Below are 26,270 nucleotides of genomic sequence, written 5' to 3'. Positions count from 1 at the left end.
GAGGGGGTTTGAAGTCTAATTAGCAAAACGGAGCCGGGTACGCAGCCCTTACCCAAGAGCTGAAAAGAAATCCAAAAAAAAAAAAAAAAGAAGAACAGAGACTACTAAGTTTTTCTTTAAAAAAGGCTGGGGGGGGGGGATGGGAATCTCGTTCTAAGTTGCCCAGTCCCAGCCTAAAGAGTGTTGGCAAAAGGGAGAAGGGGGAAGGGAGAGGGAGCAGGGAGGGCAGAACAGCGAGAGCTGCCGGGTCCCGCGGACGCTCCCAGGCCCACGCCCTCACTCGCTCACACCCACCGTCCAGCACTCACACCCATAGGCTCCCTCGACCCCGCGCGGGGCTCCAACCTAGACTGGGGTCCCGGGGCGGGCCAGGAAGCCCTCGGAGCCCGCGGGATGCTGGCGCACCGTACGGCGCAGAGTGGCGCGTCCCTCGTCCCTTTGTTGACAATTCCCTGAACCAACTTGAGTTTGGCCGGCTCCGCCGCGGCCCTGACGTCACGCGCGGTCACGTGGCCCCGCCTCCCGCTGGATCTTTAAGTAGAAAGTAATCTATCAGGCCAGTCCTTAAAACGGGACTTTCGACTACGGGGGCTTGGCGTCCCTGACACCCCCCTCCCCCCGTTGCCCCTTCCCGCGCCCTCCAGAGCTGCTCGGCGCCCGGCGTCCCGCGCCCGTCTGCGCAGCTCTTGCTCTCCACGCCCGGGCCAGAGGCCGAGGACCGCGGACGAAGTGAGGGGGCGCGGCGTGGAGAAGCAGTCGTGGCCCGGAGCGGCATCGAGCGCCTAGTACCGAGCGCCAGGGACAGCAGGAGTTTGAGGAGCGCGGCTGCCGGGGGCAGACGGCAGTGCCCGCGCCGCGCGATGCCGGGCTGCCGAGTGTGAGCCAAGCCGGGAGGGCCCCGAACCATCTACGCCCCCCTCCCCTTTCCCAGTCTCCCATCTTTCGGGAGCACTCAAACCCCCTCCCCCGGAGCTCGGCGGTAGTCCCTGACGACTCCCATCGTCCGCCGATCCTTCCCCGCCGCCGCCACCAACCCCGAGGAGGGATGACCCTCTCCGGCGGCGGCAGCGCCAGCGACATGTCCGGCCAGACGGTGCTGACGGCCGAGGACGTGGACATCGATGTGGTGGGCGAGGGCGACGACGGGCTGGAGGAGAAGGACAGCGACGCGGGCTGCGAGAGCCCCGTGGGGCCGCCGGAGCTGCGCCTGGACGAGGCGGACGAGGTGACGCCCGCGGCACCCCACCATGGGCAGCCTCAGCCGCCGCACCAACAGCCTCTGGCATTGCCCAAAGAGGCGACTGGAGCCGGGGCAGGGCCAGGGGGCGAGGCGGGCGCTTCCGAACCTGACGGCTGCAAGGGCGGCGTTGGCGGCGAGGAGGGCGGCGGGAGCGGCGGCGGGCCGGGCGCCGGCAGCGGTGCAACGGGAGGCCTGGCCCCCAGTAAGCCCAAGAACAGCCTGGTGAAGCCTCCCTACTCGTACATCGCGCTCATCACCATGGCTATCCTGCAGAGTCCGCAGAAGAAGCTGACCCTGAGCGGCATCTGCGAGTTCATTAGCAACCGCTTTCCCTACTACCGGGAGAAGTTTCCCGCCTGGCAGAACAGTATCCGCCACAACCTCTCGCTCAACGACTGCTTCGTCAAGATTCCCCGCGAGCCGGGCAACCCGGGCAAGGGCAACTACTGGACCCTGGACCCGCAGTCCGAGGACATGTTCGACAACGGCAGCTTCCTGCGGCGCCGGAAACGCTTCAAGCGCCACCAGCAGGAGCACCTGCGCGAGCAGACGGCGCTCATGATGCAGAGCTTCGGCGCTTACAGCCTAGCGGCGGCGGCAGGCGCCGCGGGGCCCTACGGCCGCCCCTACGGCCTGCACCCCGCGGCCGCGGCTGGCGCCTACTCTCACCCGGCTGCCGCGGCCGCCGCGGCGGCGGCGGCGGCGCTCCAGTACCCCTACGCGTTGCCGCCGGTGGCACCCGTGTTGCCGCCCGCGGTGCCTCTGCTGCCCTCGGGCGAGCTGGGCCGCAAAGCGGCCGCCTTCGGCTCACAGCTCGGCCCGGGCCTGCAGCTGCAGCTCAACAGCCTGGGCGCCGCCGCGGCCGCCGCGGGCACGGCGGGCGCTGCGGGCACCACGGCGTCGCTGATCAAGTCCGAGCCGAGCGCGCGGCCGTCGTTCAGCATCGAAAACATCATCGGCGGGGGCCCCGCTGCGCCCGGGGGCTCGGCAGCGGGCGCTGGGGGCACGGGGGTAACTGGGGGCACCGGGGGCGGTGGGGGCGGCAGCGCGGCGCAGTCCTTTCTACGGCCGCCGGGCACCGTGCAGTCCGCGGCGCTCATGGCCACGCATCAGCCGCTGTCGCTGAGCCGGACGACGGCCACCATTGCGCCCATCCTGAGCGTGCCGCTCTCTGGACAGTTCCTGCAGCCCGCAGCCTCGGCCGCCGCTGCTGCCGCCGCTGCAGCGCAAGCAAAGTGGCCCGCTCAATAGGGACGCGCCGGTGGCCGGGACCGAGGGCCGGGTGGCGGCTGCACTTCTAGTTTGCGCGCCCCGCCCCGGGCCCGGCCCCCCTGCCCAATCCCGGACTCTGCTTCTCCTCCATTTCCGCCCCCCCGACCCCTCAACACCGACCTTCGGCGGCCTCCACCCCCTCGCGCACACCTAGGCTGGCGGAGCAAACTCTCACCGCACGCCCGCCGGGAATAGCTTGCGGTACAGGTAAAACCGAAAACCGAATTTTCCAAAAATGTACCCCGACGGCTCCTGCTCTCAGTACCGTAGGAATGGGAGGGAAATCTTTGTACATATTTGTATAAAAATTATTGACTTTCCTTTTGGGGTTCTTATTTTTTTAAGAAAAAACAAATTCAGTAGATTTAGAGCTCTGAACTTTCATTTTTTTTGAAGGTTCACTCTCCGCAGTTTTATGTGAGAAAAAAATGTATAGAGACGTTGGGAGATTTTAAATATAAAAATTTTCAAAAGGCGAAAAGTGTCATTCTATTATAAAAGTCTGTTTATATATGAATGAATATATATGGTATTCTAAATGTTATTCCATCGTGTTGTACACAACTTTGTAAATAAATTTTTAAAATGTTCACCCTAGTGTTTTATTTAGATGTCTGAGGTAAACAATATTTTAAAATTGTATTTGTATTTTATCTTTACCAGAAATTCAAGGAGTTTCAAATAATGACCCTTTTAAACTTAGCTATGCATGATTGCAATGTAAGAAAAATTTAATTGAGGAAAGGAAAGAATGTGCCTAATTTAAATTGTATTAATATTTTTCTTTTAGTTTTCACACAAAATTGGGATGTGGGTGATGATCTCATTCATACCAATCCATTAAGTCTGACCAGATATTTCTATAGATAAAATAAGCTGCCATTAAAAAAAAAAAAACCAACTTAAGTCTAAACAACCACACAATCTTTAAATATATTTTTTTAAAATACCAGACTTTTGTCTTCCATAATGAGAGTTCTTGGTCATTTCAATTATCCTTTCAAAAGAATGTAAATTACAAACATCCTCCATTTTAGCATTTAAATCTTACATTTAAAAATTTTTTTCATTCCTTAAGTGGGAATGGTAAATAAACACAGTTAATTTTTAAATGTATGTTATGGCAGTTTTATTTTTGTAGTGAAACTGTATTATCTATATTAATCTGATCAATAAGACGTAATTCTTATTCTTTCAGAATATTTTCAAGTAAGATATTTCTTTTCCTATGGCAATAATAAATCCACAACATAATTTTGATTCCTGAAGGATTCCTACCAATGCCTCCTCTCTCCTCAACCCACAGTGTTTTGGAAGGCCAAGGAATAGGGGCCTTAACACCCTTTTAAAAACAGGTGCACATCACCCCTCCCCTTTACCTTTATTCCCCTCTTTTCAAATCTTTAAAAAGCAAACCACAGTCTAGATTAGTGGGAAAAGAGATCATAGGGCAGGAATGGGGAGATGTCCCCGTAGATTATTTTTAATGTGCATTTCAGCTGTTGCAACCTTTAAAGTATTAAGGTAGAAATAAAACGTCTAGACGCGGAAGGTCGTTTCCCATTCACCACCAACATATCCTCAAACGGCATCAATTCTAATTATTTTGTAATTAATTTAGCTGTTACAATTACTTATGCGAAATCGCTTTTTTATACCGGAACCGGTAGCAATGCTGCCAGCTCGGCCCTATGCGCGTCCTGCTTGCAAAACACGGCCAGCCCCTGTCGGTGGCGTCCACCTCGGCTCTTGGTCGTGGAGATGCCATCCGGCTTCGGATCCGAGCTTTATTCCTCTGCTGTCGGCGTGGGTTAGGGAGTCGCTTTGAAAGACACGTCTTCGAAAATACCGAATCTGTTTTCCTGGTAAACAGTAAACATTATTGTGTCCTGAGTAAACATTACTCCTGGATCAGGGTCCTAAAATAAAACAAGCTGCCGGGGGTGAGATAGTTTAACTTGATAAACAGGAACCTGATAATCAGCCTCGCAGGAGAGGCGCAACAGTAACCTTCACGGAGAAGAGATTATGGACCACACAGTCTCCGGGCGAGTCCCTTCTAATCTCCTTTTACAAGGAAAACTAAACGGATCTAAATTTGTTTGTGTGTTGCAGCTATAAAAGTAACAAGTTGTTTCACAGTTGTGTCTGGCTAATCGGTTTTTACACAAACAGCAAATGGTACATGATTTGTGCAAACACATAGAGGTTATTTCTAATTTTAGCTGACACCCCTGGGAAAAGGGAAAGGCAGGGCTTCTTGAATTCACTTTTAGCCTCAAGAAGCTGCTGATCCAAGGCTTCTAAATGACATTGGATAACAGAGGCCTCATTCCATCCCTGATCCTTTGTTACTTATAAAATTACTCGCTCATATTTCCACGCATAGCAGCAATACCGGCCGAGCCTGAGCCCGCAGCCTGACACTCGGCCACAAGCCGCCGCTTGAGATCCGCGGGGCTTTTTCCAGCGCTGCATTAGGCTGCAGGGAGTAGAGGAGTGATCCGCCAGCAACTTTCCTTCTAATCACTTCTCAACCTTGAACTAGAGCCTGGAGATGGTCTCCTTCCTTTATTTCTTGGAGAATAGGAGACTCCCAGAGTCAGACCCCAAATGGGACGGCGGCTGTTTAAAGTGCTGGCAGATGTCTTGGAGATAGATCTGGCTGTACCCACTTTGAAAAGCTCTTTTTGGTTTAAGCTTGTTAAGCCACGAAGGTTTAGAGCAGAAGGGGAAAATACAACTATGTATAATGAACGCAAGCATTTGGTATGGGGGGGTGCTTGAAACTCACATTTGATGTGAACGCACCAGCCCGAAAGACACGGAAATCTCCTTTTACATTGAGATTTAAAGGCAACACGACTGATATCCGCTTTTTATTCCACTTAGGCAGATTTATTTGTAATTAAAAAAAAAAAAAGGAAGCGGGTTGGTTTTTATAGGGGAGAATTTTAGCTTTCGGCTACACACGAATTTAAACTGGTTTTCACCTCCTCCAGCACTCATTTCTAGAAAGTGAATCCAGTTCCGAGGCCTGTAGCCCTTAGAACTTCCCCAGGACTGAGTGCCTGAGTGGGGTCCCCGCACGCAGTTCCTCTGGGAATGGGTGAATCTGCAGGTCCAGGGAAATGCGAACCTAGACTAGATCAAGATACTTGAACGGACTATGATGGGCTCTCGTTGCGATGGCGGATGTGACCTGTAGGGGGCGACGAGCAGATGGAAAACCTACGGTTTTGTCTCCGAGCGTCCAGCTCCAGCCCTCTGAGGCCACTCCTTGTCTCAAAGCCTCTGAACACCCTGACACCCTGGCTCATCATCAGGGCCTGGGGCATCCAGGTAGAATCTTGGAAAAGCCGCTTCCTCGGCCTGTCTTCTGAAAGGGCCAGAGTCCCATGGGAAATTTGTCTTAAAGATTGGGAAGCAATAAAATTTAGTGATGAGGAAACATGGACTTGGTTGCTATTAAGAATTATATTTGAGGTTATTTATTTTACATGGTTTATAGGGAGAGTCTTGGCAGTGAGGGGAACATGAAAGGTTGGTGGGTGGGGGATGTGTTTTAATGTGGGTTCTTTGAAGAACTGTCCAGAAGAGAATGTGATCTGAAAGGCAGTTCCAAAGCCATGTGTCCATTGGGACTCTACTTTCGTCTCTGATGGTGGCAAACTGCAGCCTGAATTAGTCAATGTTCTCCCTTTGGGGGCTTGGGGGGGTGTTGGAAGAACATTCTCAGGGTGACCAGGTCCAGTCATGAGGGGGTGGGGGGCCTATTTCATGGGAGGGGATAATGGGAAGCAATGGAATGAGAGAGGCCTTGTAGAAAGGGTTTTAATCAGGGATAGGTATTTTGTGACTGTGACCTTGTACAAGCTGCTTGGTGTCTTTGAGTCTCTATTCCTTTACTGCTACAATGAGAATGAGGAGTCCCCCTGATGCTTGGGCTTGCAGGATTAGCTGAGTTGGTGTCAGTGAAAAATGTTTTATAAACTCTAAGGAGCTAAGGGAATGTAAGGAGTTTACTTAGTGTTTTTAATGGCTTCTGGACAGAGGATCAACTCTCTTCCAAACACCAACAGTATTTGGTTTGGTTTTGAAAAACTCAATTTAGGTGTAAAAAGTGGGTTTTTCTAAGAGGAGTCACAGAACATATTCTAGTCCCTTGCTGCCTGGAAGGATGGAGTAAAAGAGGCTAATCAGAATGGACTTTTAGAAAATAGAGTCTCCTCCTGGTTTTGAGTCCTTCCACCGTAACTTGGGCCTGACCATCAGGCCAGCTCCAGAGGCCTGGCATGTTTCTTTCTGGCTGAGTGGTCCACTTTGCTGTTTGCCCCTTTGCTTCCACCAACTGAGGCAAGTAGGGAAACAGGAACTCTTCGTTGACAGATGCCCATTAGCACAAGACATGGACTCTGGGGTGAGTTAAAGGTAGGCTGAACGTAAACTCACAGAAAAGACCACCATCCTTTTGTGTCCTTCCAACAGTTGGCAGTTGCACCTAGAGCCAACTTCTCTCTTAACTATCATCACCCCCACCCCTTGCCCTCTTAGGAATGTACAGGCGGCCATTTTCTGTTCCCCAGGAGCAAGACCAGCCAAGGAGGGTGGGTGTGCAGAACAAGATTTGAAAAGAAATGTTGCAAAATCACCCATGAAGTCATAAGAAAGCATTGTCATCTTATTTTTTTTATTTCCCAAGGGGGTGTCTTACAACAGAATTTCTCAAAATAAGAATTACATTAATCCCCTTCCCTATTTTAACATAAAACCCATACCCAAGTTCTTCTTTTCCAGATGACGTTGTGTTTAGGCATATAGCTTCTTCCCATCAGTGCCAAGTTGGGGAGGAGGGAACACTTTCATTCCCTTGTCTGTGTCCCCCCTCTCCCTGGGGGCTGAATTTCAGAGGTATTTTCAGAAAAACAGTCCTCCAGAACACCCTCACCTCTTTTCACACAGCCCCAGAAGGTTCTGTAACTGCCCCCAAGGTAACTCAGCAGCCCAAGTGTAAGCTATGGAAATGCTCAGAGGACGAAAAAGTGTTCTCCAGCTAGGAAGGATGTTCATTTGAGGAAAGGAAAAGGCAAACCACGGGGCAAGCAAGCTTGGGAAGAGAAGAGAAAAGAAAAAAGACAAACCCAAAGGAAGCGCGGGGCGCAGCGGGACTCAGCTCCGGGAAGACCGAAGACCTAGACCCTGGGGCGTTTCCGAGGAACTGAAGTCCCCTGCGCCCCAACCCGCGCGAGCGCGGCTAGCCCAGCACTGGGCGGTTCTGCAGAGACCAAGGGCTAGTTTTCCTTTTTGCCGCGTGATTTGGGAGGGGAAGAAGGAAGGCGGAAACTCCGGGCCCACACCTCCCCTTACCCTGCAGGTCAGCGGTCCATCCACAGCGCTCCGATGTCCGCAGTCGGTCCCCGTGGGTACCTCCCCATCCCTCCCACTCTGGGTCCACTTTTGCGCAAGGCACTAAGGCTCGGCCTGCGGGACTCCAGCTCCCCCTGTCTGAAGGGAGAGAAGAAGAGAATTTGAATTAATTACCCTGTAAAAGGTACCCGCTGCGGGAGTGGGGGCAGCGGAGGGCGCGGTGGGGACTCTCCTCCCGGCCCTCTCCCGCGGAGCCCCACTTGCAGGCACTTAGGAAAGCTCGCCACGCGAAACAAGTCCCCGCCGAGTGGACCTGGGCGGCCTGGAAGCCCCAGCCTGGGATCTCTGGGAAACCAAGAGGAAGTTTCCTATGTTCTAGTTAAGGCCACAGCCCTGGCGAGCCTTAAAAGGAGGATGGGTCGTGAGGACTGCGGAGACCCGGCCTGCGTGGTGGACAGTCCCAAGTATCGCCAACCCGGGCCTGTTCGCCCGGCTGCCAAGGCGCCGCAAGGTCTCCCGGCCCCTGCCCGCTACCTCTTAAGCGGACTTGGCATTTGGAATTCTCCTTCCCCGGATCTGCAAGAGGGGCTGCAGTGCACGCCTTTTTTGAAGAAGGGTTTTGCTTCTTTTCCTCACTTCATCCCTTCCATTCTCTTCTCTCGACACATGCATGGTAAGAGAGACTCAGTTTTCTCCCAAAGATCAACAACATATTGCAAAGTTACCCTTTTTTGCAAGCGGCGTGCACTTGGTATCGCAGAGAGCTTTGTGGTCAGCGCCAGAACAACCCAAACTCCGAATGTTCTCTTTGCTCTCAAGCTCCACCTGGGAGGCAGCACCTCTGGGTAGCAGCCCAGGTTAGTTGCACCTCGTGGGAGCCCACTGTGCCAACTAATGAACCGTTGTCACTAATGCCCTGTGAGTTTCTTACTAACATTGCCTAGCGCAAAAGGGACAACTGAAATGATTTGTCTAAGCATATGACAAGCGAGGACCATGGGCATGAGGATGAGGAAGGCTATTAATTGATCAAATCAGGTCTTTTTCAAGAGTTTGGGTGATTATTTTCTTCCCATTTTTTTTCTTTATTCCCCTTCTTTATGATAATGCTTTTGTAAACACCATGTTAAGTATTTTAAATGAAAGAATTTTAAAAATATTTATTAAAGGTCTAAAAGTTGTAAGAGATGTCAGGTTCATAATATAATTTGATTTTCTGGAATGTTTTCTCTGCCTTCTACCCGAAAGAGCATCAGACAGTTGTACCACCAACCTAAGGGGGAAACCCCCTCTAGGATACTTCAGGGTTCAACTAGCCTCTGCTTCAGTTTTTTCCAGTGGAAGAGGAATCAAACCTCACCAAACATTCACATTCATTGCTCTTAGGGGCATCTTTATTTGCTACACTTTCTTTCATAGAACTTGTTTATTTCTTTAGTAAAATATAGAGGATTTGAGAGTCATTTGCTTAGATTTTAAGAATAAAGATGACCATATAAGATAATCATATATATATATATATATATATATATATATATATATATATATATGGTTTTATTTATTTATTTGTCAGAGAGAAAGTGAGCACAAGGAGGGGGAGCAGCAGGCAGAGGGAGAGGGAGAAGCAGGCTCCCTTCTGAGGAAGAAGCCTGATGCCAAGACCCTGATGTCATGACCTGAGCAGACGCTCAACTGACTGAGCCACCCAAGGCATTCCATAAGATGATTATATATCATGTGTTGGATTTTTTTTTAATCTAGAAACAATATTCAATGTGGTTTGGCTTTTAAATTATATCAGCAAAACTGTGAAGTAGTAACAGCATTACATTACATTACATTTTACATTAAAACTGAAAGCATCAGGGTTCTGTATTCAGTGTATGTGTTCCAGGTCTTCCAGGAGCCTTGTTCTGAGACCAATTTGGAAACCTCTAGTTACCATCTCTCCTAGAATTGGGTTCAGACAATACAGGCGGTAAAAGTCTTTTGAGATGGTTTTAGAATTTCATGTTCTTTATTTTAACCAGAAAAAAAATTTTTAAGTTAAATCATTTAATTTCTCTTTCCTTGCTATAACCATTGGCATAATAGTTATCTCTTACCTGTCATTCAACTCAACCTTCACCATATGAAACGAGGTTTCTTCTCTGAAAAATATTTATGTGGATTCTACTATTTAATATAAAGAAGAAGGAAGGAAAATCCAAGATTATTTGACTATTGCCCTTCCACTAGGACCATAAGGATATGCCCTTTAGTTTTATGCACTTAATGCAATTTTTTTTGTAAATTTATATGTAGTTTGTGTGGTCCTATTGATTTAGTCTTTATATAGCCCAGTTAGCTTCTTCCTCTGCCATTGTTACAGATTATGCCAGTAAGCCATCTCTCAAATTCTACTATCTTGCAAATGTAAATGTTGGTTACAAGAGCAAGGTGGTATCCGGATCAGCACAAATTAATCACAACCACTGAGAAACATCTGCTTTATTGATGGTACTTCAACAGCATCACCTTTCCACATACATCAGGAATTATGACTTTATGATAAAGTTGCTCTTGTTGCTAGAGGGAATCAAGTGCAAGTATTAATAGATTGGATTAAAAGACAAGACTAATTCCTAGTCCTACTCCTGACATTGAACTTGGAAGTATCTGGTGAACTCTGTATTTGCCCATGTAAAGATTGTTATTGAAAACTTAGCTGAGAGATAGAGAGGAGTTATGGTATTATAACTATCATTTCAGATTTTTAGCCAATGGATATTTTTGGGGTACTGTTTAAAAATTTAGAGATTTTTTTTAAACCTTAATTTCACTTTTAAAAAAATCTTTATTTTAAAGATTTTATTTATTTAACAGGGAGAGAGAGACTGTGAGAGAGGGAACACAAGCAGGGGCAGAGGGAGAGGGAGAAAGAAGCTCCTCACAGAGCAGAAAGCTTGATGTGGGGCTCAAACCCAAGACCCTGGGATCATGATCTGAGCCAAAGGCAGATTTTTAACTGACTGAGCCACACAAGTGCCCCCTTAATTTCACTTTTACCTTGGCTTAAGATATCTTTTTTTTTTTTTTAAGATTTTATTTATTTATTTGTCAGCGAGAGAGAACACAAGCAGGCTAAGTGGCAGGCAGAGCCAGAGAGAGAACCAGGTTCCCTGCTGAGCAAGAAGCTGGATGCAGGACTCCATCCCAGAACCCTGGGATCATGACCTGAGCCAAAGGCAGTGGCTTAAGCGACTGAGCCATCCAGGTGCCTCTAAGATACCTTTTTCCCCAAGACTTCTGTCATTCCAACCTCCAGCAGTTTAATGAGTCCTTTATTGATATTGATAGTATATAGTGTAGTATAGGGTAGGAGCCTGAATCATCCCTCTCTACCACCACCATCCATGGGGCCCCATGAATAAATTGAAGCCCTACTCCACAGGACACTGAGAATGAATCCACCCTCCACTTGGGGAACCATCATTCTAGTACAGTATATTCAATATACATACATAATGGATTACATTTTATTGATTTTAAATATTCTTATATAGATGAGATGAAGTGTGAGGAAAAACTTTATGAAATTTTGAGAGCTGGGGCGCCTGGGTGGCTCAGTGGGTTAAAGCCTCTGCCTTCGGCTCGGGTCGTGATCCCAGAGTCCTGGGATCGAGCCCCACATCGGGCTCTCTGCCCAGCGGGGAGCCTGCTTCCTCCTCTATCTGACTGCCTCTCTGTCTACTTGTAATCTCTGTCTGTCAAATAAATAAATAAAATCTTTAAAAAAAAATAAAAATTTTGAGAGCTAAAAATGTACTGTGTAAGAGACAGCTATACTGTATTTTCAAAATTCATTCCCTTGCTAAGGAAGGTTTATTATTTGAGGTCCAGAATGATATTCTGGAAAGGATATGAACTGTGGATCTAATAGTCCTAGGGTTAAGTCCTGGCTCTGTCATTTCCTAAATATGATTTTCATCAAAGTTACTTAGTCTGTGTGAATCTCAGTTTCCTTATCTATAAAATGGGGTTCATAATTTGAAGATTTACTATGATAATGTTTGGAGTGCTCAAAAATGGTGGCTATTTCTACTTTACAGTTTTGCTGATTTTATAGCGGTCATATTTTCATGAGGCTACCTTTATTTTTTTCCTTTGATGTCATATACCAATAGTTGTCACATTTCATATTTAAAAATGAAGTTGCTGATACCACTGTCCCTTCCATCTGTTTGAGCGAGGTATCATTTTTGTGTTCTCACAACTTAACAAATGTGAAACAATTTACTCTGTAGTGCCACTTGGTAAATCACTTTTTCACTTTCAGGGTATTTTTCAGTCTTGTGGATGAGAGGTCTTGACAATAGTCATTAAAGATATGATAGCACTTTCACAAGAACAAGGACATGTGCCTTATGTCTTTGCTGAGCTCTGGTCTAGGTGGACTAATTTTAACATTTTTCTAGATCTGCTGTAAAATTTCACTAGGAGAAGTCACTATCTGCCTAGATTGGATCTGATCAGGCAAACACCTAATTTTGAGCTTGCAAACATCACCTCAGTTATCCTATCTGGTTAATGGGAGGATGTGATGTCATATAATTAAAGGAAAATGTGATAGAAATCAGATTGATTGGGGTTTGCTGCCTGGTGATTTAGTCACTTGAAACCTCAAATTATGATAATCATTTGATACATATGTCTATTTAGCTTATTCAAATTAAACAAATCAACACAAAAAGTATGAGAAAGAGAGAGAAAGAGAGAATGAAAAACCACTGAAATGCGAAGCTGCCTTTAATTCTTTCCAGGGATTATGGGACACAGAGAAATGTGTAAGAATGGTGTGAAGTTGCTGTTTCCAGTTAGTCTCATTTCCTTTATGTATTTTTTTAAAACTTTTTAAAGATTTGTATTTATTCATTTGAGAGAGAGAGGGGGCAGAGAGAGCACAAGCATGGGGAGATGGAGAAGCAGACTCCCTGCTGAGGTAGGAGCTAGACGTGGGACTTGATCCCGGGACCCAGAGATCACGACCTGAGCCGAAAGGAGATCCTTAACCCATCTGAGCCACCCAGGCGCCGTTTTTAAAATTTTATTGAAATATGTTATTTATTTATTTGTCAGAGAGAGAAAGAGCACAGTCAGGGGGAGTGGCAGGCAGAGGGAAAGGGAGAAGCAGCCTCTAGGGATCATGGCCTGAGCTAGAGGCAGACACTCAACTGACTGAGCCACCCAGGTGCCCCTCCCTTTAGTATTTTTTTTTTTTAAGATTTTATTTATTTCTTTGCGAGAGAGAGATCACAAGTAGGCAGAGAGGCGGGGGGAAGCAGGCTCCCTGCTGAGCAGAGAGCCTGATGCAGGGCTCGATCCCAGGACTCTGGGATCATGACCTGAGCTGAAGGCAGAGGCTTTAACCCACTGAGCCACCCAGGGACCCCTCCCTTTAGTATTTTATAATGTGAGCATCTTGCTACAGAAAATGGGATAGGATCTCAGTGTCTAAATATACTTTCCTTATATTTTTGTACAATATAGTCCCTAAATACAAGCTAGTTATTACATCTGGAGTTCAGCCAAGAAGACATCAACCTCTTCTAACAATGGAGAAAAAGCTGTTAGATCAATGGAAGATGGTATGCTTGTATACAGTTAAGGGCAACTTGAAGGGATTTTGTGACTAATTTTTCTTATATTTGATTTTTTACTTGACATGTTACTTTATAATCTAACTCCAGCACAAAACGCAATTTCCATCATAATATCTGCCTTACCAGGGTTGTTCTGGGAATCAAATGAGATAATATATGTTAAAGCGCTCTGCAAAATTCAGTGCTATAAAGTGTAAAATGTTTCTATATTCTGGACCAGGACTTGACCAGCCATTTAAATGTTTTTATTCTGTGTTTTCACACAGAAAGTGAATTGTGGCTGTGTACAGAACAACAGTCACTGCGATAATAATGATAGAAGCTAAGAAGATTGATTAATTGACTACTTCTGACATGCCAGGAAATGTGTTTAGCACTTTACATGGATTATTTAAATTAGATACTGCTTTGGGTAGAATTCGTCCCCTTAGATTTTTATACTCCAGGCCCTCCTAAGGGTACCTCAGTTTCAGATATTGTATATACTTTCTGGGAAACCTCCAAATTACTCATGTGTGTGTAGCCAGTATTTTTTCTTCTGATACAGCTGGATTTTTAAAAGATTTATTTATTTATTTATTTATTTATTTGAGAGAGGGAGGGGGGAAAGAGTAGGAGGAGGAGCACAGGGAGCAGGACAAGCAGACTCCTTGCTGAGCATGGAGCCCAACTTGGGGCTCAGTCCTACTACCTCAAGATCATAACCTGAGCCAAAATCAAGAGTCGACGCTCAACCAACTGAGCTAGGTGCCCCTGATATAGCTAAATTTAATAGCTAAGAAGGGCTAGGTGAGAAAATACTTATTTCCTACTATTTAGAATGGGAGAATTTTCATCTGAGGACATGTGAACTTTTACCTCGTTTTCTTTCTTAAGATTTTATTTATTTTTTAGAGAGAGAGTCCACATGAGCAGGAGCAGGAGCAGGAAGAAGGGCAGAGGGAGAGGGAGAGAATCTCAAGGAAACTCCAAGATGAACATGGAGCCTGAGGCAGGACTTGATTTCACAACCAGGAGATCATGACCTGAGCCAAAATCAAGAGTTTGATGCCTAACAGACTGAGCCACCCACGCACCAGAAAACTTTACCTCTTATTCACTCCTCTCCTGAGGGAGGGAGGAGGACTTATCTGATTAATGAGTTTAGAAGAAGAGCTGAGCATTTGTGGATCAGCCACTCTTAACACATTTTGGGTTGCCTGCTCTCAGAGAGGACACATTCAGGTTTTCAGCTTCTGTCATACCATGACCGTAGCAAAATACGTTCTTTGTGATTGAGGCCTGCAGCTGTTTGGTGCCGCCAATGACTAGGTAAATCTAACTAGTTCAGCAACTGTTAGCAAGTTCACTTGGTTGCACATCACTTAATTTAGATTTCATTAGAATTAAAACTAATATTTCTTGTCTCTGACAAGAAGGTTCTAAATTAGGTGGGGGAAGAGAAAGGTTATGAATGAACTACTTAAAACTCTAACAAGAGGGGCACCCCGGTGGCTCAGTCATTGAGTGTCTGCCATTGGCTCTGCTCATGATCCCGGAGTTCTGGGATCAAGCCCTGCATCAGGTTCCCTGCTCCATGGGAAGCCTACTTTTCCCTCTCCCACTCCCCTGCTTGTGTTCCCTCTCTTGCTGTGTCTCTCTTTGTCAAATAAATAAATAAATAAATAAATAAATAAATAAATACGATCTTTAAAACAACAACAACAACAAAAAACCTCTAAGAAGAGACCATATAAGGGAGTGGTTAAGAGCACAGGTATGAAAATAAATTTACCTAATTTCAAATTTGGGCTCCATCACTTTTCAGCTGTGTTACCTTATGCAGGTTACTTAAATTCTCTATGCCTTAGTTACCTTATCTGTAAAATGGGGACAATAATAGAACTTACCCTCATAGTAAGATTAAATGAATTAATACATGTAAAATGCTTTCAACAGTCCTCAGTATATCAGCATTCAATAAATGTTAGCTTTTCTTATTATTATATTAACACTAACAGCCAAAGGATACAATCTAAATATTTGCACAAATAATTAACTTTCAGCTTTTAACTTGCCTTCTTCAAAAATATTGATTCACTGATTATCAGCACAGGGCCCTTCTACTGCTTCATTCTCTGTGCTAACTATGGTAATTTACTCTTTTTCCTCCCCCTTGCCACAGTCCATAGAAATGAGTCTCACAGTGACATCTCTTAGGGATACTTTTAGACTTCTTTGCTGTCTTCAAGCTAGTCCACTCTGCTTGCCCTTATTTCAGAGCCCCAATGGCACCTTACTTATCCTATACAATTTCACAATTAGATGTATGTAATCATATGTAATGGGATGCTGAATAGGACAGAATTTTTTTAAAAGAAAAGCACCTGAGCGTCTCTTCTTAGGGTACGACTGTGTTACAGTAATATTTGGGGAAGCATATTTAACGTTTTATCATGCAGAATTTCAAACATACAGAAGTTGAAAGAAGTCTTTTAAAAGATAAAAAAAAATTTTTTTTAAAGCAATCTCTAAACTCATAACTCCAGGATCAAGAGTCACATGCTCTACCAATTGAGTTACTTAGGTGCCCCAAAAAAGTTGAAAGAATTTTACAAGCCCCTGTATACTCACCATCCTACCATTAACCTTTAAAAAAAATTTTTTTTAAAGATTTTATTTTTTGAGTAATCTCTACACCCAACATGGGGCTCAAACTCACAATCCTGGGATCAAGAGTTGCATGCTCCACAGCCTGAGCTAGCCAGGTACTCCATTAACATTTTAATACACTTCCTCTATCACAGAATTTCCAGCCACTCATCCTTTCATCCATCCATCCCCCCCTTACTTTTCTGGTGCATTTCAAAATAGGGTGTTGCAGCAATATTTTGAAATGCTAACCTTTGCTTCTTTCCTTGGAATTCCTGCAACTCTTCTTTTCCTGTCTGAGAAGTGTGTGTGTGTGTGTGTGTGTGTGTGTGTGTGTGTGTGTGTGTGTGGCTGAGTAAAGAAGGGCTTTGGAACTTGAAATCCAGTTTGGCTTGAAATCCAGTTTTGCCACTTACTAGCCATGTGACCCATGTAACTTTACTGTTACTTAGTGACCTCATTTGTAAAAGAATTAATAGTGATACCTACCTTATGAACAAATGCATAAGGTAGTAATACCTACCTTATGCATTTGTGAAAATGCATGTAAAGTGCTTGCAATAGTGGGTGACTTGCAGACACTTGTAGAGTACTAACTTACGATAAGAAATTTGTACATATTAACAAATCATTTAATCCTCACCAAAACCCCATGAGGTAGTACCATTATTATAAAATGTAGTGTATATTTGCTATTACTATTTGTTATAGCAGAAATTCATAGAGAAAAGCCTCTGATTAGTTTTTTAAAAGATTTTTATTTTATGTTTTTATTTTTTTAAAGTAGGCACTATGCCCAGCACAGAGCCCTAGGGTGGGGCTTGAACTCACCATCGTGAGATCTAGACTTGAGCAGAGATCAAGAGTCAGACACTTGGGGTGCCTGGGTGGCTCAGTCGTTAAGTGTTCGGCTCAGGTCATGATCCCAAGGTACTAGGATCAAGCCCAGCAAGCGGGGGTGTGGTGGGGGGAGGTGTCCCTGCTCAGCAGGAAGCCTGCTTCTCCCTCTCCCACTCACCTTGCTTGTGTTCTTTCTCTCACTGTGTCTCTCTGTCAAAAAAAAAAGAGTCAGAACTTAATCCACTGAGCCACCCAGGTGCCCCTAAAGATTTTGTTTTTAAGTAATCTCTGCACCAAACAGGAGGTTCAAACTCAATCTCAAGATCAAGAGAGTCTGGTGCTCTACTCATTATGCCAGCCAGGTACTCCTCTGCTTAGTTCTTGAGTTTTATTTTGATTTTCTTGAAGATTTTATTTAATTATTTATTGGAGAGAGAGAGAGCACACAAGCAGCGAGAAAGGCAGGCAGAGGCAAAAACAGGCTCCCTGCTGAGTAAGGAGCCAGATGTGGGACTCGAACCCAGGATCCCAAGATCATGGCTTGAGCTGAAGGCAGACACTTAGCTGACTGAGGCACCCAGGCATACCAGTTGTTGAGCTTTAAAACGAACATTTTGAAGTACTTGGCAAAAATAATGCCATGGGAAAGAAGCTTTTTGAAAGAAACTGGGCTCCTTTCCTGTCAAAAACCTATGTACCCAAGGAAAAAGTTTATGTCATTATTAATTCATTTTGGAACAAGAGATAAAGAGTCTCACCTGGCCAAATTGTGTAAAATGTCCTAGTCCTGGGGAGAATAGAGGAGAAACAACGAGGGAGAAGCCAATGATGGTATTTGGGGACCTGCCCCAAGCCAGACTAATTCCTTGAGTTGGGCTAAGTATCCCTCTGGACGGATTTGAGAATTGGACAGCAGAGGACAATTATGCTTCCTATGAATATTTTTTGGACTCTTGCAATGCAATCTTTTGTGTGTGTGTGTGTGTGCGTGTGTGTGCACGTGTGTGTGTGTGTGGTGAGGGCACGTAAGAATTACTGTCTTAGCAAGTTTGAAGTATATAATGCAGTATTAACTATAATCACCGTGCTTTAAGTTAGATCCCCAGCATGTATTCATCTTATAACGGAAAGTTTGTATCCTTTATCAGCATTCCTCCATTCCCTCCCACCCTCTTCCAGTCTTGGCGACCATTTTACTCTCTGTTGGTATTATTAGTTTGAGTTTTTGGGTCCCACATATAAACAGCATCATATAGTATTTGTCTTTCTATGTCTGGCTTATTTCATCTAGCATAATGTCCTTTAGTTTGGTATTTATGATTTATAATAAGAAATATATATTTTGGCCTTTTTTTTTTTTTTAAATCCCATCACTCTCTCCAGTCCAAACCAGACCATCATCTACTACCTCAGGAAAGGGAAACTATAAGAAACGAAGTAAGTTAAATTTTTGGTTTATGAGCACCAAAACCCAAAGATATAACAAAACAAAGAAACAAAAAACATCTTTGGATGAGTACAGTTATTTCTGGTTTCAGAGGAGATATACATTTTCTGGACTGGAAGAGAGGGATAGTCCTAGGCAAACTGGGACAGTTGGTAATCCTAGCTTGGCAGGGAGGTTATTCTGCTTCCAATTATACATTGTATTTACAAAATAAATTGTGTTGTTAGGATAAATTAAGGACTTTTTTTTTTTTTTTTTTTGTCAGAGAGAGAGAGAGAGAGAGAGGGAGAGAGAGTGAGCACAGGCAGACAGAATGACAGGCAGAGGCAGAGGGAGAAGCAGGCTCCCTGCCGAGCAAGGAGCCTGATGTGGGACTCGATCCCAGGACGCTGGGATCATGACCTGAGCCGAAGGCAGCTGCTTAACCAACTGAGCCACCCAGGCGTCCCTAAATTAAAGACTTTAATTGCATATTCTACTAATAGAGGCAAAGTTTGGCGGTATTTCAGTGTTCTTATTCTATATGACATAAGTAGATAGCTGGAACTCCCCAAAGTTTTACGGGGAATGCTTTTTCAATGCGTTATTGACTTCAGTTGGCTGTAGTGTTCAATTGGTACCATTTTTTACAAGTTTTTATTTACTTATTCATTTAAGTAATCTCTATACCCAAAATGCGGCTTGAACTCATGATCCCAAGATCAAGAGTTGCATGATCTTCCAAATGAGCCAGTCAGGCAGTCCCAATTGCTTCTATTTTTGCATTTCAATTTAAAATTATTCTAAGCAGTTTACATAACTAAGTTGTATAAAATATATATTATTTTCAAATTGTTTTATATAACCCTGTTTATCTGCCACAGGAAATTAGAAATAACTATAATAAGTACAAGTAATATGGAGCTGTGGTTAGACTCAGAGCACAGGCTGTGGAGCCAGACTCAGTTTGAATCCTTGCCCCTTACTAGCTGTGTCATATCCGACAGGTTCCATTTTTTCATCTACAAAATGGGAATTAAAATAGTATCTACCTTAAATAAATAAATATTTTTTTTAAAAATGGAGATGCTTGGGTGGCTCAAATGGTGAAGCATCTGCCTTCAGCTCAGGTCATGATCCCAGGGTCCTAGGGTGGAGTCCCACATCGGGCTCCATGTTTGGCAGGGAGTCTGCTTCTCCCTCTGCTTGCCACTTCCCCTATTCATGCTCTTCCACCATCTCTTTCTCTCTCTCTAACAAATAAATAATACATAAATAAATCTTTAAAACAGTATCTACCTAATAAGGTGGGGTGAGGATGAAATTAGTTAATACATGTAAGGTGCTTATAGTGTGCCTGGCACAAATAGTAGTCACTCAAGAATTATTAGGCAATTTGCAAGGTCTTTTGCCCTATTAATGAAAACTCGAGTTTATCCATATTTCAGTATTTTCTTTTTTTCTTGAAGATTTTATTTATTTATTTGAGATAGAGCGTGAGAGAGAGAGCACGAGTTGGGGGCAGAGGGACAGGCAGAAGCAGGCTCCCCATTGAGCAAGGAGCCTGATGCGGGGCTTATTCGCAAGACACAGGGACTATGACCAGAGCTGAAGGCAGATACTTAATGGACTGAGAGACCCAGGCACCCCTATAGTTCATTATTTTCATAATTAAGTCTTCACAAAGAGTTGGGGAGTTAGGTTAGAATGTTTTCTGAGATGACACATTGTTTCTTCTCCTAACTTTTAATAGGACTGTTCTGTGGACTGAATTGTGTCCAACCCAAAATTTGTATGTTGGAAGTCCACCCCCAAAGTGATAGGAGTGCGGTACTAAGCAAATAGGACTGATGACCTTGTAAGAAGAGGAAGAGACGACAGAGACTCAGTCTACGTCTCTCCTAACCCCCTTAACCAAGCACCCCCCAACCAACACACACACTCTCACGAGGAAAGGTCATTTGAGGACACAGAAGGTAGCCATCTACAAACCTAGAAGAAAGTTCTCATGAGGAACTTACCCCGACAGACCCTGATCTGGGACTTTTAGCCTCCAGGGTTGCGAAAAAAACAAATTTATGTTGTTTAAGTTACCCAGCCTGTGGTATTTTGTTATAGCAATCCAAGCAGGGTAAGACAGATTGTTAATTAATGAGTACTGAAGACTGAGGGAAACCCTCAAAGTTGCAATTATTTGCCAAAGGATGGGCACTATCACCCCAGTTGTCTTACCCCATCCTGCCCTACACAAAGTTGCCTAAACTGAGCAGAATGATGAAGTAGAAGGAAGACATGCTCCATTGGTGCAACCCTGCCCCTCATCAACTGAGTGATTTGGGTCAAGTCTTTTTTTTTTTTTTTTTTTTTTAATATTTATATATTTATTTGAGAGAGAGAGAGACAAAGAAATACCAAGAGAGAGAGCACAAACAAGGAGGAGAGGGAAAAGCGGGCTTGGCTGAGCAGGGAGCCTGACATGGGGCTCAATCCCAGGATCCTAGGATCATGACCTGAGGTGAAGGCAGACGCTTAACCTACTGAGCCACTCAAGTGCCCTGGGTGACTAAGATTTTTGTGGCAGGAAAGGAACAGTATGATTGGAAAGGATCAGGCTACCCTGGAAACACCAATGCAAGATACCTAGCCAGAACTTTAGTGAGCAGAGAGATAGATCGGTGGAGGACTTCTGGGCAGACAGGGATATGTAAGGAGAGAGTAAAATAATGAGTATGAGTTAGCCACATGAATGGGGGTGGTATAAGTGTTGGTACACGTGAGAGAAGGCAGACAGGAAAAACAGTACAAGAAGGAAGAACAATGGCTCAAAGGCAAAACAGCATGGTGCTTTCAAGGACTTCAATATGACCAAAGCATACACAAACACAATCTTGTTTAATCCAACATGTTAAATCTTTCACAGTGTATGGGGTGCCTGGGTGGCTCAGTGGGTTAAAGTCTCTGCCTTTGGCTCAGGTCATGATCTCAGGGTCCTGGGATCGAGCCCCGTATCGGGCTCTCTGCTTGGTGGGGAGCCTGCTTCCTCCTTTCTCTCTGCCTGCCTCTCTGCCTACTTGTGATCTCTGTCTGTCAAATAAATAAATAAAATCTTTAAAAAAAAAAATCTGCCTCTCTTTAAAAAAAAAAAAAATCTTTCACAGTGTAGTACCATTAGAATGTGCTCATCTGGGGGCACCTGGGTGCTAGGCAGGTTAAAGCCTCTACCTTTAGCTCAGGTCATGATCCCAGGGTCCTGGGATGGAGCCCCACGTTGGGCTCTCTGCTCTGTGCGGAGCCTGCTTCCTCCTCTCTCTCTCTCTGCCTGCCTCTCTGCCTACTTGTGATTTCTCTCTCTCTATCAAATAAATAAAATCTTTTAAAAAAATTTTTTTTAAATAAAAAAAAAGGAATCTGGGCTCTTCCCATCTTTCTGTTTCACCATCCTCAACTTTTGGTCATTATGCATATTAGTTTTGGTAGAAAGCATAAAGGCACCCCCCAAAGATATTCGTATCTGAATACTTAGAACCTATGAATATATTAACTTCTCTTATAAAAGGGACATTGTAGATTTAGCTTAGAATCTTGAGATGGGAAGATTACCCTGGCTTATTCAGGTGGGACTAATGTAATCATGGGGTCCCTATAAGAGGGAGGTGGGAGAGTTAGAAATGTGTTGATGGAAGCAGAGGTCAGAGAAACAGGGATTTGAAGTTGTGCTGCTGGTTTTGAAAATGGAGGAAGGAGTCATGATTCAAGGATGAAGGGAGGTTTTAAAAGTTGGAGAAGTTCTGACCTCCAAGAACTGTAATATAATGAATATTTTTTAAGCCATTAAGTTTGTGGTAATTTGGCAATAGAAAATTAATACATCACCCATGGTTGCAAGATGGCTGTCAGAGCTCCAGGGATTACTTTCATATTTAATGCAGGGAGAAAAAGTAGGGCTTGAAAGGGCAGAGCATGCTACATCTATCCCTTTTGTCAGGAAAGAAAAAACTTTCACAAGCACGCTACCAGCTGACTTCCCTTTATACATCATTGACTAGAACTTGGACACAATGGCTACTTCTAGCCAAGGGAGGGTAGGAAGGTAACTCACTCTCCAGTCTCATTTGTTTTGTAGATGGGTTCAATTCATTATTAATGAAAGCACAAGAGGTTATGCTGAGGTGTAGGACCTGGGAATATGTGACTGAAGGTTCCTGTCATCTGGGAGAAAGCGCCCTGAGAAAGTCTCGGTCCTATGTGCTGGGTTATCATTCATCTTCAGCAGCCTGAGGCATAATGATAGGATGCCTCTGAAACTGGGCCTCTCATAACTGGGGGTTCAGGTACTTTTGGAAATTGAGAATGGAGAGATTTAAGAGTCTTTGATGGGGAATGCTGGTAAATGCCTTGAACCAGAGCCATAGGAGGTTTGCGTTCTCTATAAGCCAGTTCCTCCTGTCAGGCATTTGCGGAGGTCAGGCCTGTTTCAAGACTATAGGAAATGAAAGCTGAAGAATTATAGCCCTAAGAAGGGCTCTAGAGAGCACAGAAGGTGAGAGCTGGAGTAGGGAAGGTAACAAGTGAAATCAAGAAAACTACACATTATTTTTTTATCAGCATTTACCTGTTTGATAGCTCTCTTATCAGGGGGCAGGCTTCTCTCAGTGAGAGGCCATGGTGAGATTGGTGATCATAGTCAAAAAAGCTTGGGTAGATTCCTGGGTATAGGATAGATATCTGGGCAAGGTATATGACAGTTACAGCTTTGGGTAAAAGTTCATAAGCCTGCTTTAGTGTACCAAGAGGAACACACAGCACTGAAAACAACACAGAGTGACTTTGGCAGGGAGACAAGAGCTAAGCAAAAACTAAGCTGCCTTCAGTGGGGATCCCCCTCATTGCCATTTGCTGGACCATAGGGTTCCCCTGCTAGTTCTGGCTGTTGGACAGAAGTTTGTTGGAGTGGACTCTCCACATATCCAAGTGGGAGCACCATCCTTGATCTTCACTGAAGATACACTATGTATGCATAGATAAATACATGCAAAGATGATAGTTGCTTCAGTCTTTGTAAATAACAAAAGAAAGCATAAACCATCTAAATTTCCGTTTGAAGGGGCCTACTTAAAAAAATTATGGTATATCTGCATAATAGGATGCTCTAAAGCCATATATATGGCTGATGTAGAGTAAATTACATATTATATTAAGAGAATCAAGCAAGACACAGAGCAGTGGCTACAATATGCTCCCATTGTAATGCCTGTTGTCTCTGTGAATGAGGACCGAAGATTTTGGAAGGAAGACACATTTTTTGCTTGTTCTAAAAAAAATTTTTTTTAACCAGATGTATGATGCCAGTTATCTGTTGGTATACAACAAATCATCTCAAAACTTAGTGACTAAACAACTATCTAATTTGTTTAAGATTTTTAGGACAGTAGTTAGGGCTGGGCTCAGCCAGACAGCTCTCCTGGTCTTCTCTTGATCATGTGTTTGAGGTATTTTGGTGACTGGACAAGAGCTGTATGATTTAAGATAAACTCACTGCTGGCTGTCAGAGACATCTGTCTCCAGTAGATTAGCCTCAGCCTCTTTTTTTTTTTTTTTTAAAGATTTTATTTATTTATTTTATGGACAGAGATCACAAGTAGGCAGAGAGGCAGGCAGAGAGAGAGGGGGAAGCAGGCTCCCCACTGAGCAGAGAGGCCGATGTGGGGTTCCATTCCAGGACCCTGAGATCATGACCGGAGCTGAAGGCAGAGGTTCAACACAAGGAGCCACCCAGGCGCCGCAGCCTCAGCTTCTTAATACGATGCCTTTGTTCAGAGAGGAGCTAAAGCTACAAGGCTTCTTGAAACTCAGAGTCCCAGAGTTACTCACACAACACTTCTGCTGCATTTTGTTAGTCAAAGGAAGTCACAAGACTAGCCCGGATTCATGGACTGAGGAAATAGATTCCACCTCTTACTTCAAGGAGCTGCAAAGACTTTGTGGCCATTTTTAATCTACCACATTCACACATTACCTTTTCAAATAGAAGGTTACTTAAATAAAATAATGCCAACTGTAATAAATTCATAGGAGTTTAAGAGTTGGGTATGGGTGTCTGGCTGGCTCAGTCAGAAGAGCATGTGACTCTTGATCTTGGAGCTGTAGGTTTGAGACCCTCATTAGGGGCCTATATTTCTTTTCTTTTTCTTTTTTTTTTTTTTGAAGATTTTATTTATTCATTTGACAGACAGAGATCACAAGTAGGCAGAGAGGCAGGCAGAGAGAGAGAGAGTGGAGGAAGCAGGCTCCCCACAGAGCAGAGAGCCGGATTGGGGCTCGATCCCAGGACCCTGGGATCATGACCTGAGCCGAAGGCAGAGGCTTTAACGTACTGAGCCACCCAGGCGCCCCAGGGGCCTATATTTCTTAAAAATTTTTCTTAAAAAACCTTTTAAAGAATTGGGTGAAACCTTGGAGATTATCTTATATAAAGCCCTCTAATTTTATAGGAAGGACACTGAGGTCAGAAAGGTAAAGTGTTTTGGTTAAGTTAACTCAGTAGTAGCATCAGGAAAGAACCAGATCTTCTGACTTCCAGTCTCCTGCTCTTAATTCCACAGTAAGATTTCCTTTGGCCAGCAAAGCTTATTAGTGACCTTTGTTCAAGACAGTATTACAACTTTGTAGCCCTATTGCTCTTGTAGTTAAGAATGTTAAAAGTTGGGGCACCTGGGTGGTCCAGTCGGTTGAGGATCTGTCTTCAGCTCAGGTCTTGATCTCAGGGTCCTAGGATCAAGTCCCACATTGGGCTCCTCACTCAGCAGGGAGCCCGATTCTCCCTCTGCCTGCTGCTTCATTTGTGCTCTCTCCCTCTCTCTCTATAGCAAATGAATAAATCTTAAAAAAAAAAAATGTTAAAAGTTAATCTCAACCAAACGAAGGAAAAGACTAAATAAAGAATCTAAGCAATTCTGAGAAATGTAATATGAGAATTTGAATTATCTAGGTTGGTTGTCTAGTCTCAGTGCTTCTTATTTATTTATTTATTTATTCATTCGTTTGTTCACTCATTCATTCAATCATTCATTCAAGAAACCTAGCCTTATGGGGCACCTTTGTGGTTCAGTTAAGTGTCTGCCTTTGAGTCAGGTCATGATTCTAAGGTCCTGGGATTAAGCCCTACATCAGGCTCCCTGCACAGCAGAGAGCCTGCTTCTCTTCTGCCTCTGCGTGCTGTTCTGCCTACTTATGCTCTTTCTCTCTCTGTCAAATAAATAAATAAAATCTTTGAAAAGGAAAAAAAAAAAAAAAAGAAACCTAGCCTTAGTGTATCTGTGGAATAACTAATTTACCAAGTCATAAGTGACTTGGTTAAAATTGCTTTATAAAATGTTCAAATGGCTCTAGATGATGGCTCTAGCCGATGTTTCCTTTTGGGCTATTTTAAAAACCAGATGTATTGTTATGTAGATTCAAATTATCTTGTTGATCCCACTGGGAATTGAGGCGTGCTTTAACAACTCTCCTTGGTCTTTAATTAATATAATTTTGATTATAAATCGGTTGGTTAATTAATAGTTAAATTAACCCAGCAAATGTTTATTGTGATCCCACGAGTTCAAAATATTATGCTGAAAATTAGAAAGAATATAGAAAAGAATAGGCATTCACTCTCTTTTAAGATTTTTATCTTTTTTAGAGAGAGAGAGAGTGAGAGTGGGAGTAGGGGTAGGGACAGAGCGAAAGAGAGAATCTCAAGCAGAGCCCCCAACTGAGCCCAAACTGTCAGTCCCTCTTCTCTTAAGAAGCTTAATATCTATGGGCACCTGTGTGGCTCAGTCGATTAAGCAACTGACTCTTGATTTTGGTG

General features: G+C 44.2%; 2 protein-coding genes across 2 annotated transcripts in view; one reads left to right on the top strand and one right to left on the bottom strand.

The window, feature by feature from the left end:
* Window positions 1–1,028: 1,028 nt before the first annotated feature.
* On the top strand, window positions 1,029–2,866 carry FOXD3 (forkhead box D3). Its single transcript, XM_032303396.1, has one exon. It carries the CDS (start codon window positions 1,046–1,048, stop codon window positions 2,489–2,491), a length of 1,446 nt encoding a protein of 481 aa, XP_032159287.1. The 5' UTR covers window positions 1,029–1,045; the 3' UTR covers window positions 2,492–2,866.
* A 7,503-nt stretch (window positions 2,867–10,369) lies between these two features.
* LOC116568201 overlaps window positions 10,370–26,270 on the bottom strand; it is a 29,781-nt gene continuing 13,880 nt past the window's right edge. The window contains exon 3 of the mRNA XM_032303728.1: window positions 10,370–10,447. Coding sequence (XP_032159619.1) covers window positions 10,370–10,447 — 78 coding nt within the window. The remainder of the gene's footprint in view (window positions 10,448–26,270) is intronic.

The sequence above is a fragment of the Mustela erminea genome, chromosome 10 (genome assembly GCF_009829155.1).
Source record: "Mustela erminea isolate mMusErm1 chromosome 10, mMusErm1.Pri, whole genome shotgun sequence".
NCBI lineage: Eukaryota > Metazoa > Chordata > Mammalia > Carnivora > Mustelidae > Mustela > Mustela erminea.
Note: the sequence above shows the minus strand (reverse complement) of the source record. Positions and strands in the feature narration are given on the sequence as shown.